Source organism: Bufo gargarizans, chromosome 7 (genome assembly GCF_014858855.1).
Source record: "Bufo gargarizans isolate SCDJY-AF-19 chromosome 7, ASM1485885v1, whole genome shotgun sequence".
In the NCBI taxonomy this organism is placed as follows: domain Eukaryota; kingdom Metazoa; phylum Chordata; class Amphibia; order Anura; family Bufonidae; genus Bufo; species Bufo gargarizans.
In genome coordinates, this window is record NC_058086.1 from 105,128,103 (window position 1) to 105,143,234 (window position 15,132).

The 15,132-nt window shown below is 40.3% G+C and overlaps 1 protein-coding gene across 1 annotated transcript in view; it reads left to right on the forward strand.

The window, feature by feature from the left end:
• OLFML2B (olfactomedin like 2B) overlaps positions 1-15,132 on the forward strand; it is a 641,911-nt gene that overhangs the window by 343,164 nt on the left and 283,615 nt on the right. Inside the window, exon 5 of the mRNA XM_044300548.1 lies at positions 7,900-8,104. Within this exon, the coding sequence (XP_044156483.1) occupies positions 7,900-8,104 (205 nt within the window). The remainder of the gene's footprint in view (positions 1-7,899; positions 8,105-15,132) is intronic.

Consider the following 15,132-nt stretch of genomic DNA (forward strand, 5'->3'; position numbering starts at 1 on the left):
TTCCGAAATGGGGTCATTTGTTGGGTGTTTGTACTGTCTGGGCATTGTAGAACCTCAGGAAACATGACAGGTGCTCAGAAAGTCAGAGCTGTTTCAAAAAGCGGAAATTCACATTTTTGTACCATAGTTTGTAAACGCTATAACTTTTACCCAAACCATTATTATTTTTTTTACCAAAACATTTTTTTTTATCAAAGACATGTAGAACAATAAATTTATCGAAAAATTTATATATGGATGTCGTTTTTTTTTGCAAAATTTTACAACTTAACCCCTTAAGGACATAGGACGTACCGGTACGCCCTATTTCCCGAGTCCTTAAGGACCAAGGACGTACCGGTACGTCCTAACTTTAAAATCGGCATTCCGGCGCCGCAGGGGTTAATTTGAACAGGATGCCGGCTGAAATCATTCAGCCGGCATCCTGTTAAAATGCCAGGGGGGGTCATGTGACCCCCCCCCCCCGTGTCGGCGATCGCAGCAAACCGCAGGTCAATTCAGACCTGCGGTTTGGTGCGCTTTTTGCAATTTCTGATCCCCGCGGTCCCTGACCGCGGGGATCAGAAACTTTAGAGTGCCTAAAATCAATATAGTACACCCCCCCTGCACCCCTGCACGATTTGATGGTGGTGGGGGGTGTCGCAGGCGGTGGGGGCGTTGCGGGAGGCGGGCGGTGCGGCAGGCGGGATCGCGATCCCCCGCCCGCCTCCCATTGCGTAATCGTTGGTGTACAGTGGGTATACCAGGGTGCCAGCACATTGCTGGCACCCTGGTATAAACGGCTGACATCGTTGATGCGATGTCAGCCGTTTAACCCTTTCCATACAGCGGTCCGTACAGACCGCTGTATGGAAAAGGTTAACAGTAAGAGGGAGCTCCCTCCCTCTCCGATCGGCGGGCTGCTGTGCCTTTGCAGCCCCCCGATGGGAGAGGGAGAGAGCCCCCAGACAGCTCCCCGACACCCCAGTCCCCACCCTTCCCCGTCTGCGAAGTTGTGGCAGACGGGGAAGGTTCCCATGGCAACAGGACGCCTGCTCAGGCGTCCTGCTGTCCATGGTGCTGAACAGATCTGTGCTGAAAGCATAGATCTGTTCAGTGTAAGTAAAATACAGTACAGAAACCTATATAGGTTCTGTACTGTATTTTACAGACATCAGACCCACTGGATCTTCAAGAACCAAGTGGGTCTGGGTCAAAAAATAAAAAATAAAGTGAAAAAAGTTAAGATAAAAAAAAACATTTATCACTAAATAAAAATTAAAAAAATAAAATAAACTACACATATTAGGTATCGCCGCCTCCATAACGACCTGATCTATAAAACGGTCATGTTACTTTCCCCGCACAGTGAACGCCATAAAAATAAAAAAATAAAAACTATGAGAAAATTGAAATTTTGCCCACCTTACTTCCCAAAAAAGGTAATAAAAGTGATCAAAAAAGTTGCATGTACGCCAAAATAGTACCAATCAAACCGTCATCTCATCCCGCAAAAAATGAGACCCTACTCAAGATAAACGCCCAAAAACTGAAAAAACTATGGCTCTTAGACTATGGAAACACTAAAACATCATTTTTTTGTTTCAAAAATAAAATCATTGTGTAAAACCTACATAAATAAAAATAAAGTATACATATTAGGTATTGCCGCATCCATATCGACCGGCTCTATATAAATATCACATGACCTAACCCCTCAGATGACCACCGTAAAAAAAAAAAAAAAACTGTGTAAAAAAAGCTATTTTTTGCCATCTTACGTCACAAAAAGTGTAATAGCAAGCGATCAAAAAGTCATATGCACCCCAAAATAGTGCCAATCAAACTGTCATCTCATCCCGCAAAAAATTAGACCCTACTCAAGATAATCGCCCAAAAACTGAAAAAAATATGGCTCTCAGACTATGGAGACACTAAACAATTTTTTGGTTTTAAAAATGAAGTTATTGTATAAAACTTACATAAATAAAAAAAATTGTATACATATTAGGTATCACTGCGTCCGTGACAACCTGCTCTATAAAATTACCACGTGATCTAACCTGTCAGATGAATGTTGTAAATAACAAAAAAAAAACGTGCCAAAAAAGCTATTTCTTGTTACCTTGCCGCACAAAAAGTGTAATATAGAGCAACTAAAAATCATATGTACCCTGAACTAGTACCAACAATACTGCCACCCTATTCCGTACTTTCTAAAATGGGGTCACTTTTTTGGAGTTTCTACTCTAGGGGTGCATCAGGGGGGCTTCAAATGGGACATGGTGTCAAAAAATCAGTCCAGCAAAATCTGCCTTCCAAAAACCGTATGGCATTCCTTTCCTTCTGCGCCCTGCCGTGTGCCCGTACAGCGGTTTACAACCACATATGAGGTGTTTCTGTAAACTACAGAATCAGGGCCATAAATAATGAGTTTTGTTTGGCTGTTAACCCTTGCTTTGTAACTGGAAAAAAAATATTAAAATGGAAAATCTGCCCAAAAAGTGAAATTTTGAAAATGTATCTCTATTTTCCATTAAATCTTGTGCAACACCTAAAGGGTTAACAAAGTTTGTAAAATCAGTTTTTAATACCTTGAGGGTGTAGTTTCTTAGATGGGGGTCACTTTTATGGAGTTTCTACTCTAGGGGTGCATCAGGGGGCTTCAAATGGGACATGGTGTCAAAAAAACTGTCCAGCAAAATCTGGCTTCCAAAAACCATACGGCGCACCTTTCACTCTACGCCCCGCTGTGTGGCCGTACAGTAGTTTACGGCCACATATGGGGTGTTTCTGTAAACGGCAGAGTCAGGGCAATAAAGATACAGTCTTGTTTGGCTGTTAACCCTTGCTTTGTTAGTGGAAAAATGGGTTAAAATGGAAAATTAGGCAAAAAAATGAAATTCTCAAATTTCATCCCCATTTGCCAATAACTCTTGTGCAACACCTAAAGGGTTAACGAAGTTTGTAAAATCAGTTTTGAATACCTTGAGGGTTGTAGTTTCTTAGATGGGGTCACTTTTATGGAGTTTCTACTCTAGGGTGCATCAGGGGGCTTCAAATGGGACATGGTGTCAAAAAAACTGTCCAGCAAAATCTGGCTTCCAAAAACCATACAGCGTACCTTTCACTCTACGCCCCGCTGTGTGGCCGTACAGTAGTTTACGGCCACATATGGGGTGTTTCTGTAAATGGCAGAGTCAGGGCAATAAAGATACAGTCTTGTTTGGCTGTTAACCCTTGCTTTGTTAGTGGTAAAAATGGGTTAAAATGGAAAATTAGGCAAAAAAATGAAATTCTCAAATTTCATCCCCATTTGCCAATAACTCTTGTGCAACACCTAAAGGGTTAACAAAGTTTGTAAAATCAGTTTTGAATACCTTGAGGGGTGTAGTTTCTTAGATGGGGTCACTTTTATGGAGTTTCTACTCTAGGGGTGCATCAGGGGGCTTCAAATGGGACATGGTGTCAAAAAAACTGTCCAGCAAAATCTGCCTTCCAAAAACCATACGGCGTACCTTTCACTCTACGCCCCGCTGTGTGGCCGTACAGTAGTTTACGGCCACATATGGGGTGTTTCTGTAAACGGCAGAGTCAGGGCAATAAAGATACAGTCTTGTTTGGCTGTTAACCCTTGCTTTGTTAGTGAAAAAAATGGGTTAAAATGGAAAATTAGGCAAAAAAATGAAATTCTCAAATTTCATCCCCATTTGCCAATAACTCTTGTGCAACACCTAAAGGGTTAACGGAGTGTGTAAAATCAGTTTTGAATACCTTGAGGGGTGTAGTTTATAGAATGGGGTCATTTTTGGGCGGTTTCTATTATGTAAGCCTCGCAAAGTGACTTCAGAGCTGTAGTGGTCCCTAAAAATTGTTTTTTTTTAAATTTCTGAAAAATTTCAAGATTTGCTTCTAAACTTCTAAGCCTTGTAACATCCCCAAAAAATAAAATATCATTCCCAAAATAATTCAAACATGAAGTAGACATATGGGGAATGTTAAGTCATCACAAATTTTGGAGGTATTACTATGTATTACAGAAGTAGAGAAACTGAAACTTTGAAATTTGCTAATTTTTCCAAATTTTTGGTAAATTAGGTATTTTATTATGCAAAAAAATTTATTTTTTTGACTTTATTTTACCAGTGTCATGAAGTACAATATGTGACGAAAAAACAATCTCAGAATGGCCTGTATAAGTAAAAGCGTTTTAAAGTTATCAGCACTTAAAGTGACACTGGTCAGATTTGCAAAAAATGGCCTGGTTCTTAAGGTGAAAATGAGCCTGGTCTTTAAGGGGTTAAAGCGAAAAATGTCATTTTTTGGCAAAAAAATTGTTACATTTCGATTAATAACAAAAAAAGTAAAAATGTCAGCAGCAATGAAATACCACCAAATGAAAGCTCTATTAGTGAGAAGAAAAGGAGGTAAAATTAATTTGGGTGGTAAGTTGCATGACCGAGCAATAAACGGTGAAAGTAGTGTAGTGCAGAATTGTAAAAAGTGGCCTGGTCATTAAGGGGGTTTTAGCTAGCGGGGTTGAAGTGGTTAACTAAGGCACACATTTTTCTTCTAAAAAGAGGTCTTACATTGACGCCAGTACCACGGTTTGATAAATTTTGTTGGGTGAAGGATATTAATTTATTTGCACTGAAATTAGCACTGCACAAACAGTTTGTGAGTACAACGTTCGATACAAGTAAATTAATCCAGAAAGAACAACAAGCGTTGTATACTCTGGAAAGTCTTCATATGGAAATCAAGGGTTTTTACTCTGAGATTACACCCCCACTGACAGATCTTAAACCCAGATCTAGGTGGACCCCACCTTTCTCACAGTTACAAATATTGAAACATTTGTAGAATTAGTTTCTCAAGAGATTAATAAATTAAAAACGAAAACAGATTTATTATGTGTCAAATTATTATAACAAGATTATTATTCCAAATAATTTGACACATGAGGAGTTTAATGCCCTTGAAGAGCTGAGATTGAATAAGGACATTGTGATCAAATCAAGTGATCAGATGGTAAACAGACTGTTGATGGATAAAGAAATATATGAGATCTTGAAAGAGAATCCAACAAATAGGTATCTTGGTGATCTACATACAATTTTGAAGACAGCTAGGGATCAATGCTTGATATCCAAAGAAGAATAGAAATTCCTGTACAACAAGAGCCCCACGATTGCGACATTTTATGCACTTCCCAAGGTGCATAAAAATAAAATTCCAATACCTGGACGTCCAATAGTCTTAGGAAATGACTCTTTGACCCAATCGGCTAGTGAATACGTTGATGTTGTGTTGAGACCATTTGTAACATCATTACTTTCATATATAAAGGATACCACTGATGTACTCACCAAAATTAGTGATATCTCACTGTCTGCATCAACGTATTTAGCTAGCTTGGACGTGGAAGCGTTGTACAGTAATATTGAACATGAAATTGGTATCAAAGCGATAAAATACTTTCTGGACACTAAAAGCACATGTTTTCACGAACACAATGAATTTGTGTTAATTTTATATACTTACAATTATTTTCTGTGTAACGGTACCTTTTATCAACAGATGAAAGGTACCCCTATGGAGACACCTTGTGCACTGACTTTTGCAAATTTATTTTTGGGGTGGTGGGAGGACACTATTTTTTTTTTGTATACACTTGCACGTTTCACTAGTCACATTTTATTTTGGGGTAGGTTCATTGATGATATTTTGTTATTATGGGAGGGTGAAAAACAGGAATTTATTGAATTTGTAAACATATTAAATAAAAACGAGGTAGGTATGCATTTAACCTTTGAGATCCATCCAAATAAAATCTGCTTTCTGGATTTAACGATCCAGAAAGATGAGAATGGTAATCTCTTAACGGACATTTTCCGTAAGCCAACTTCGACAAATAGTCTTCTCCACTGGACAAGTTGGCACCCGACAACATTGAAGAGTGGGATACCGGTCGGGCAATATTTAAGAGCTAGGAGAAATTGCACTACAGAGGAGGCCTTTAAAAAGGAGGCGGATGAATTATTTAAACGCTTCAGAGCAAGAGACTATCCGCGAAAAACCCTAAAAAGGGCATTTAACCGTGCAAAGTACATAAAGAGAGAGGATTTATTATCCCAAAAGAATAGGATTGACCCTATGCAGGATACAAAAAGGATAAGATGTATTGGAACCTATGACTGTAACCATTTACAAATAATGACTATTCTTAAAAAACATTGGAAGATACTTACAGTGACCGAGAACTGAGTACGGTCCTATCACCATATCCCAGTGTCACGTACAGAAGGGGACAGAACCTCAAGGATAAACTGGTCTACAGCTTTCTTCCAAAAATAGAAACAACAAATGAAAATTGGTTAAAATCCAGTATTGTGGGGTCATTACCATGTGGTACGTTATGTAAATACGTACCTACAGTTAAGAGATTTAAAAACCTGGTTGATGGACGTGAATACACGATAAAAGAATCTTTCAATTGCCGCAGCAGTGGCATCATATATGTGGCATCATGTACTTGCCCAAAGCTATATGTTGGTAAAACAACATAGGAGCTAAGAAGGAGAATATCAGGACATATTAGTGTCATTAATACAGAAAAAGATACATCCCTCTATAGACATATTACGTACATTCATAATGGTAATCTTGATGTCCTGAAATTTTGGGGACTGGCTAAGATTAAACTGGGCCCGAGAAGTGGAAATTTGGACCAAAGACTGCTTCAGGAAGAGGCCAGATGGATTTATAGATTACAGACCCTGAGCCCAAAAGGCTTAAATGAAGGCTTTTTCTATACGGCCTTCATTTAACATTTTTGAAATTGCAGAAAAATAATAATTGAGTAATTAATAATGATGCAAGTGTTCATAAGAAGAAATTATAACAGGCCCATATATATTTGCACGGAATATATAGTCATCCCGAGCATTATTAGCCATAATGACGCCGATTTAATGCAAATGACAGTATCTGACAGTATACAGGTAATTACGGCACGTGCAACTCACTTACCCGTCTAAAGTAATACCAGCTGAATACCGTGCATCTAATGTAATACATAAATTGAGGGTGCCCCAGGTCATATAGTTGGATATTGCTTCTCTCATTGCTGGCATTAAGAGACTGGAGTTTTTTTTTATTTTTTTATTGTAACTGACCTTTTAAAACTATTCTCCTTCCAGCAATAAGTTAATCTTGTATTAATAACATGTTTAACATACATATGAGAACCATAGATTACCAGCAATCTTCAGCCATGTCCCCATCACAGACTTTGGTAGAGTAGCGTTGCCTGGGGGGAGTAGTTACACGACCGCAGTAAATGATTAATTGCACAAGGTATGAGAGAGCGGTGACGTCGGCGGGGAGGATATAGCACTGACTGATCGCTGGGCTGATTGAATATTTCCACTGTTAATAAAGATAAAGCCAAATACCCATATCCCTGCCAAACTCAATCTAGGCACAGTATACCAATGTAGTACATCTACCCTCACTAACATTAGTGATAAATTAACCATACACATCAGCTTGTCTGCCTCCAGCTTACAAATAGAACACCTGAAGTAATTACTAGCAGTTACTAGTTTAGTAGATCTCAAACCTTGCTGTTCACTGACATTTTTAAATACATTTTTTTTCTTCACTACACTTACGTTTTAACTATGACTAAATAAAGATATATTTTAATTTTAATATTAGGTAGAGACACCTAAAGGGATTTATTTGGTCTGTAGACCGTGAAGTATATTGATCTATGGAGCTACAGTACATCATATTTACTCCTATACTCTTCTCTATAATAAATGTTTCAGTTTTGATTACATTAACAATCAATACAGCACAGCATTGAATAGTTGCAAAATGAAACTAAATCTGGTGTTTTTATTTCTTGACAAGGACAAGTATGAAGAACAATTTCTTAGAGATGAACAGGCAAATTTTATAAGTCCTAAACCACATCCAGAACCACCACAACAAGTACAAAGGAGTCCACTCTCTCAAAGGCAAATTCATCTTAGACCAAAGCCAGCACCAAAGCCTGTTATCCGTGGAGTAACATTTTACAAAGCCAAAGATACAGAAAGTGATTTAGATGACCAACGTAAGTAAAACAAAATTTTATTTTCTTTTATCGATATGTCTTGAATTCCAGATAATAATAATAATAACTAGAAAGTGTTGTTTCTGAAGAAACCACAGGATGTTGGCTTGAAATCTAATTGGCTGTTGGTGGCCCCACCCACTTTTCAGAATTTTAACCCTAATCCTAAATTGTCCAACTGTACCAAGTTTGGGGACCCTGCCATTAACAGTGTAAGATCAGCAGCAGTTTTAAAGTTCCCCATCAAAACAACTGACTAAAATTTGATTGGCCGTTGTAGACACTGTCCACGTTTTATAAATTTTGACCTTTGTCACACACTGACCCACCCTGCCGAGTTTGGGTGCTGTGGCTTAAATACTGTGAGAATGACAGCTTTTTAAAGGTTTCTTATTGAAGTCAATAGGAAAAATCTGATTGGTTGTTTGTGGTTCCGTCCAATTTTTAGCGTCCCCAAAATGAGATAAACATTGTTACAGTCCTCCAGTGACCAACTGTGCCAAGTTTCAGAACCCTGCCATTAACACTCTAGGAGCAGCGGCAGTTTGAATTTTTCCCATTTAAACAAATGGCTGAAATTTGATTGGCCGTTGTAGACTCCGCACAAGTTTGGGTATTCTGGCTTAAATACTGTGAGAATGACAACAATTTAAAGGTTTATCATTGAAGTCAATAGGGAAAATCTGATTTGTTGTTCTTGGCTCCGCCCACTTTTTAAATTTTTGAAGCCGAAGTAATCTATGACCTGATTTCTGATATTTGAAGCCCCTGACATCAATAATGGCAGCGTCACAGCTGAGGATGGGGAAAACCCCCAGCCGTGCGATACCAGATGATGTTGGTCGCTGCTCGGCCAGGACGACAGAATTAGGGAGCAGGTCACCTCCCAACGCGTCCCTAACCTGACCCTGACTCCTAACCATGTGAGCCAACCCTGATGGTGGGAGGGCTCATACACCGGAACCTAATATTCCCTGCTAGCCCTCAGGATTGCCCTGGAACAAGGAGCAGGGTAAGACGACCTGTTCCTCCTAGGCACGGAGGAACAGGAGTCTCACTGGCCAAGCTGCAAGGAGAAGGGGTACAAAAACAGACCTACGGCTATGGCATGTGAACTGCACTAGTTCCACCTACCTGCCACAGCCTTGCTGACTGGATCCCTGTGCTGACACGCTGATGTCCACACCATACTTAAATGGACACAGCCAACACACATACAAACACAGGAACCCAGATCCATAGCTGCATTAAATAACAAAAGGAATACAACATCAATTGAACATATAAACATCTATGACCACAAGGGTGGCCCTCACTGGCAGATGGTATAAAGTAGGAGGACGACTCCAGCAGACCATGGCTGAAGTACCCCCCTGACTACCGCTCTCAGCAGAGGCTATATAGGCCCAAGTAGCCACACCCACACAGACACACCCAGTGTTCACACACACAGAAGGGATTTAACCCTTCCAACACCAGGCATGAGAAAACAGCCACATAAAGGGGAAGTGAACAAACACCTATCACACAGCAGCTGTAACCGTCGACAACGACATGCGTGGCAACCATGTCCTGGGAGCCGGCCAGAAGGCCGAGACACTGCCACAACATGTACACAAAGAACACGTTGCCGCAGACAACCGCAAGTGACGTAACAACACAGTGAACACACACATATAACACCCCGTGCAGACCAAATGGATAAAAGGCACACCTATAAAGAGAGGTTGCCAGGTGCAACCGCATGCACATAGCAGCAAGCAGCCTAGCACAGCTCAGGCTACTATACTGACAAGAATAAACTGAGATTAAACGGGTATATCATCAAAAATAAATCCTTTATTAAATTAATGACACATAAAAATGAGACATGAGACAACAGATAAAAAATGGCTACATCTGACATCTTATGCACTTGCACTTTAACTTTGTATGTATTTGGAGGTTTAAGCCGTCACCATAGCTACAATTGTGGTATTTGACCATTGATATAGTGACTTCTTATGCACTTGGACTTTAACCTTCTGTTGGCAGTTATATGGTCCCATAACTTGGAACCATCAGACATCCATATGCCGCAGTGTTATCTGCAACCACTTTTTTGATATGGTGTTTTTCCCAATCAGTATTTGCACTTTTGCATTTTTATATCTGTGGTTGCAGTTATACATACAGAAATCAGTGAGGTATTGTACTCCTTTTTTTCTACCGCCTTTTGTACAATTGCATACTCAAAAACCCCTCCCCCCATGTCTCAATTGTGTTAACATACCTCCTCAGATGTAGCCATTTTTTATCTGTCTCATGTCTCGTTGTTATGTGTCATTAATTCAATAAAGGATTTATTTTTGATGATATACCCGTTTAATCTACAGTTTATTCTTGTTGGTTGGTGTATTCATGTATAGTGATGAGCGGCAGGTGCCATATTCGATTTTGACAAAATTTGCGAATATTCGATAGAATATTCATTTTATATTCGTCGAAATCGAATATTCGTCATTATTCTTGTTATCGCGATTAATATGCGATTTAAATAATCGAATTTCGATTTTAACTTAAAGGCTACTCTCCTATTGAAATAGCAATGCGATTAATTCGTTATAATAATCGAATTTCGATTTTAACTTAGCACTGCTATATTCCATATTCGTTAATTCTAGCCTAATATGGAATATAGCAGTGCTAAGTTAAAATCGAAATTCGATTATTATAACTTGAATTAATCGAATTGCGATTTCAACTTGGACCTGGTTTACTATGGTTGGCTTGGTAGAATTAGCGAATGTATTCGTCATATTCCACAAAACGAATATAACGAATGTATTCGTCATATTCCACAAAACGAAGATAACAAAGTATTCTGCATCTTCGTTTTAGCTACCTATTCATCAACTTTGCTAATTCTAGCAATCATATAGGAAAGTTTACTATAGAGACAGCTAAGTTTAATTCGCTATGCGATTATATTACTTAGCTTTTTTTTATAAATAGAATAATTATAATAATTATCAGGTATTATAATTTTTTATTTTAAAAGCAGTCATATAATCGCATAGCAATATTATTTACTCAATAGTAAACTTTCCTATATGATTGCTAGAATTAGCGAAGTTGACGAATAGGTAGCTAAAACGAAGATGCAGAATACTTTGTTATCTTCGTTTTGTGGAATATAACGAATATATTCGTCATATTCGCTAATTATACCAAGCCAACCATAGTAAACCAGGTCCAAGTTGAAATCGCAATTCGATTATTTCAAGTTATAATAATCGAATTTCGATTTTCACTTAAAGGCTACTCTCCTATTGAAATAGCAATGCGATTAATTCAAGTTATAATAATCGAATTTCGATTTTAACTTAGCACTGCTATATTCCATATTAGGCTAGAATTAACGAATATGAAATATAGCAGTGCTAAGTTAAAATCGAAATTCGATTATTATAACTTGAAATAATCGAATTGCGATTTCAACGTAATTCTCAAATCCGACAGTACATTCTAGTATATGGAGACGTTCCCATGGTGATGGGGACGCTCCATGAGCACGGAAGTCGGCAGAAGCGGCAACGGGCACTGACTGGAGCAGCCAGGAAGCCAGGAATCCAAAGGACAGGTAAGAACAACTTTAGGGAAGTGGGAAAGAAAAAAATATGACAATAAAAAAAAAAAAAAACAAATATTCGAAATATCGAATTTATATCACTATATTCGAAATATTCACGAATTAGCGAAGTGCCGATATTCGCGAAAAAAATTGATATTCGAATATTCGCGCTCAACACTATTCATGTACACTGAGTGGGTTTTTACTTACTCTTTCTGGGTTTATTTATAGTAAACCCGGAGGGAGCGTGTGAGCGTGGGTGTGTAGCGGCAGTCGGGAGGAGGGTGAGGTAAGTCTGGCCCGGCACATGTGCATGGCAGAGATGGGGAAGCCACTACGGATCTATTGGCGGTATGCAACACTATTTAAAATGTCATAGGATACAGCTGTATCCTTCTTAATAGGTTTTTAACCCCTTACACACTAAGCACTTTTATAATGCACATGAGATAAGATTCTTGGCTCTTTTTGTTTCAAGTTAAGGGATATAGATATTTATATAGAAAATACTACCTGTATTGTATAACACTGATTGTATAATCACTAGAAACATGGGTTTTACATTGGACATGCATAAGTATGTATCACTAGTATTTATTTGGCATGGAGTATCATGTGATGCTATTGCTGGAAGTCATGTGACTTTATTGCTAACATGTGAGTTCACTAATTACACTGTGTTTGCACTAAGTTGTGGGTATATATACCCAGTATTTTGCACTGTTGTGTAGCTTGACAAAGGCCTCATTGAGTAGGCCGAAACGTTGCTGGGAACAAAGTTTTGGGGTCTTCACCCTGCCACCGAAATCTGGAAGTGCTGCCTCGTTCTTTGAAAAGTACATATCTTGGAGGAGAAGCCGACCTCTGTGAGGAATTGCACCCAGTGCACACGGTCTGACTGTGCTGATGTGGTATTTGCTGTTTTATATATATATATATATATATATATATATTTATATTTATATTGCAGTTGCCTGGCTGCCCGTGTGTGAGAGGCTGCAGGCTGAGTCACAGACAGCAACGTGCACACCATTCATACAGGGTGTGACAGAAAATACCTTGCAGATAAAAGAAAATTGATAAAAAAAATTCTGTGATATAATCACATTTGCAAGCCCGTGTGTGTCAGGCCCACACAGACTGTATTGTGGCCACTGGCTACTGGCTAGGCCTCCACTCATACAGTTACAGGGTGTCATTCACTGAAATACCTTGTAAATAAAAAAAAATTATATTAAAATGTTTCTGTGATATAATCACATTTGCAAATTGCAAGCCCGTGTGTGTCAGGCCCACACAGACTGTATTGTGGGCACTGGCTAGTGGCTAGGCCTCCACTCACACCGTTACAGGGTGTCATTCACTCAAATACCTTGCAGATAAAAAAAATTATATTAAAAAATGTTCTGTGATATAATCACATTTCCAAATTGCAAGCCCGTGTGTGTCAGGCCCACACAGACTGTACTGTGCCCACTGCCACAACTTATATAGGGTGGCACAGTACCTTGCACGCATAGTACCACTTATCTAAAAAAAAAAATGTCAGGCAGAGGCAGGCCACCCCGCAGGGGCCGTCGTGGTCGTGGTGCTGTGATTTCCACTGGCCCTGGAATAATGCCCAATGTTCAGAGGCCACGTACCCTGAACCCAAAAAATACTGAGAAAATAGTTGACTGGCTTACACAGGACACCCAATCTTCAACAGCTTCCGCTAAGAACCTTGACGCACCATCCTCCTCCAGCTCAGCTTTGGTCACCTGCTCTCAAGTTACCACTCTCCCGCCCGCCGCCACCACCACCACCACTACCACCACAGCCACCACTGCCATTTCACTTGATCCCTCAGAGGAGTTATTTACACATCAGTTGGATGAAATTAGTGATGCGCAACCATTATTGCCAGGGGATGTAGATAACGGGGATATGTCTCAGTCAGGCAGCATTACACACATGGACGTACAGTGTGATGATGATGATGATGTTGTACCCACTGCTGCTTCCTTTGCTGAGGTGTCAGATACAAGGAAAGTGGTTGATGATGACTGTGACGGAATGGTGTGTCCGCCTGCGGTCCTGCTCCTATCTGACCCCCTGGTTGGTGATGTCTCGGACGTCTGCGGAGGGGATGGGGCACCCACGGTGGAGATCAGCCCGACTGCCGAGTGGCACGGCCTTCTTGGTACAATGTGTTGCGCCTTGGAATCACTCACCAGATGTTGCTGTATGACTTGAAACAGGGACTGACTGATTTATTTAGGGTCTTGGACACATGCATTTATACACACACTGCAAGTCTTATGTAACCCTAGACATGTCCAGGCTTGAATCAGACCATCGGATTTGCATACAGATGGCCTTCTTACAACCTCAGATTACACACCCCTGGAGAGGTAAGGTACACAGTAATTAGCATACAATTGCATTTCAACCAGGCCATTCCAATCCTTACAACAAAGGGAAAAAAATAATACATTTAAAAGCACAACACCAGTAACCAAATCTAGCACGAAATAAGATGTCCATACACTTAAACGCACAACCGAAATATAAAAGGAAGGAAAATGGTCTTTCAAATTGTCTGAGTTATTAGTCACGTGGCCCGCTGGACGGCGCGCTCAGGGCCGTTTCGTGACAATGACGATGTGTCCGTGGATGCCACGTGGGTGCCTGCTCGAAGAGAAGAAGAAGAGGGGGAAAGTTCAGAAGGGGAGACAAAGAGAAGGAGGAGACGAGTTGGAAGCAGGGAGAGGTCGTCGCAAGGAGCTAGTGGCACAGTCAGACAGCATGTATCGGCACCCGGGGTCAGCCAGACAGCACGCCAATCAACGCATACTGTTGCCACCACCAGAATGCCATCATTGCAAAGCTCAGCAGTGTGGCATTTTTTTGGTGTGTCTTCCTCTGACAACAGCAATGCCATTTGCAACCTGTGCCAAAAAAAACTGAGTCGTGGGAAATCCAACACCCACCTAGGTACAACTGCTTTGTGAAGGCACATGGTCGCACATCACAAATGCCTATGGGATCAACACATGATGACGAGTAGAAGCACCACACAAGCTCAAAGCCACCATCCTCCTCCTGGTCCAGCATCTTCAGCCACGTCAACCACTGCTGTCCTCCTTGCCCCCTCTCAACCACCTCCGCCTCTCACCTTCAGCAGTTCCATCTCATCTGCCCACAGTCAAGTGTCTGTAAAGGAAATGTTTGAGTGTAAGAAGCCAATGTCACAGAGTCACCCCCTTGCCCGGCGTCTGACAGCTGGCTTGACGGAACTCTTAGCCTGCCAGCTTTTACCATACCAGCTGGTGGAGTCTGAGGCCTTCAAAAAATTTGTAGCTATTGGGACACCACAGTGGAAGGCACCCGGACAATTTTTTTTTTTCAAATAATGCAATCCCAAACCTCTACT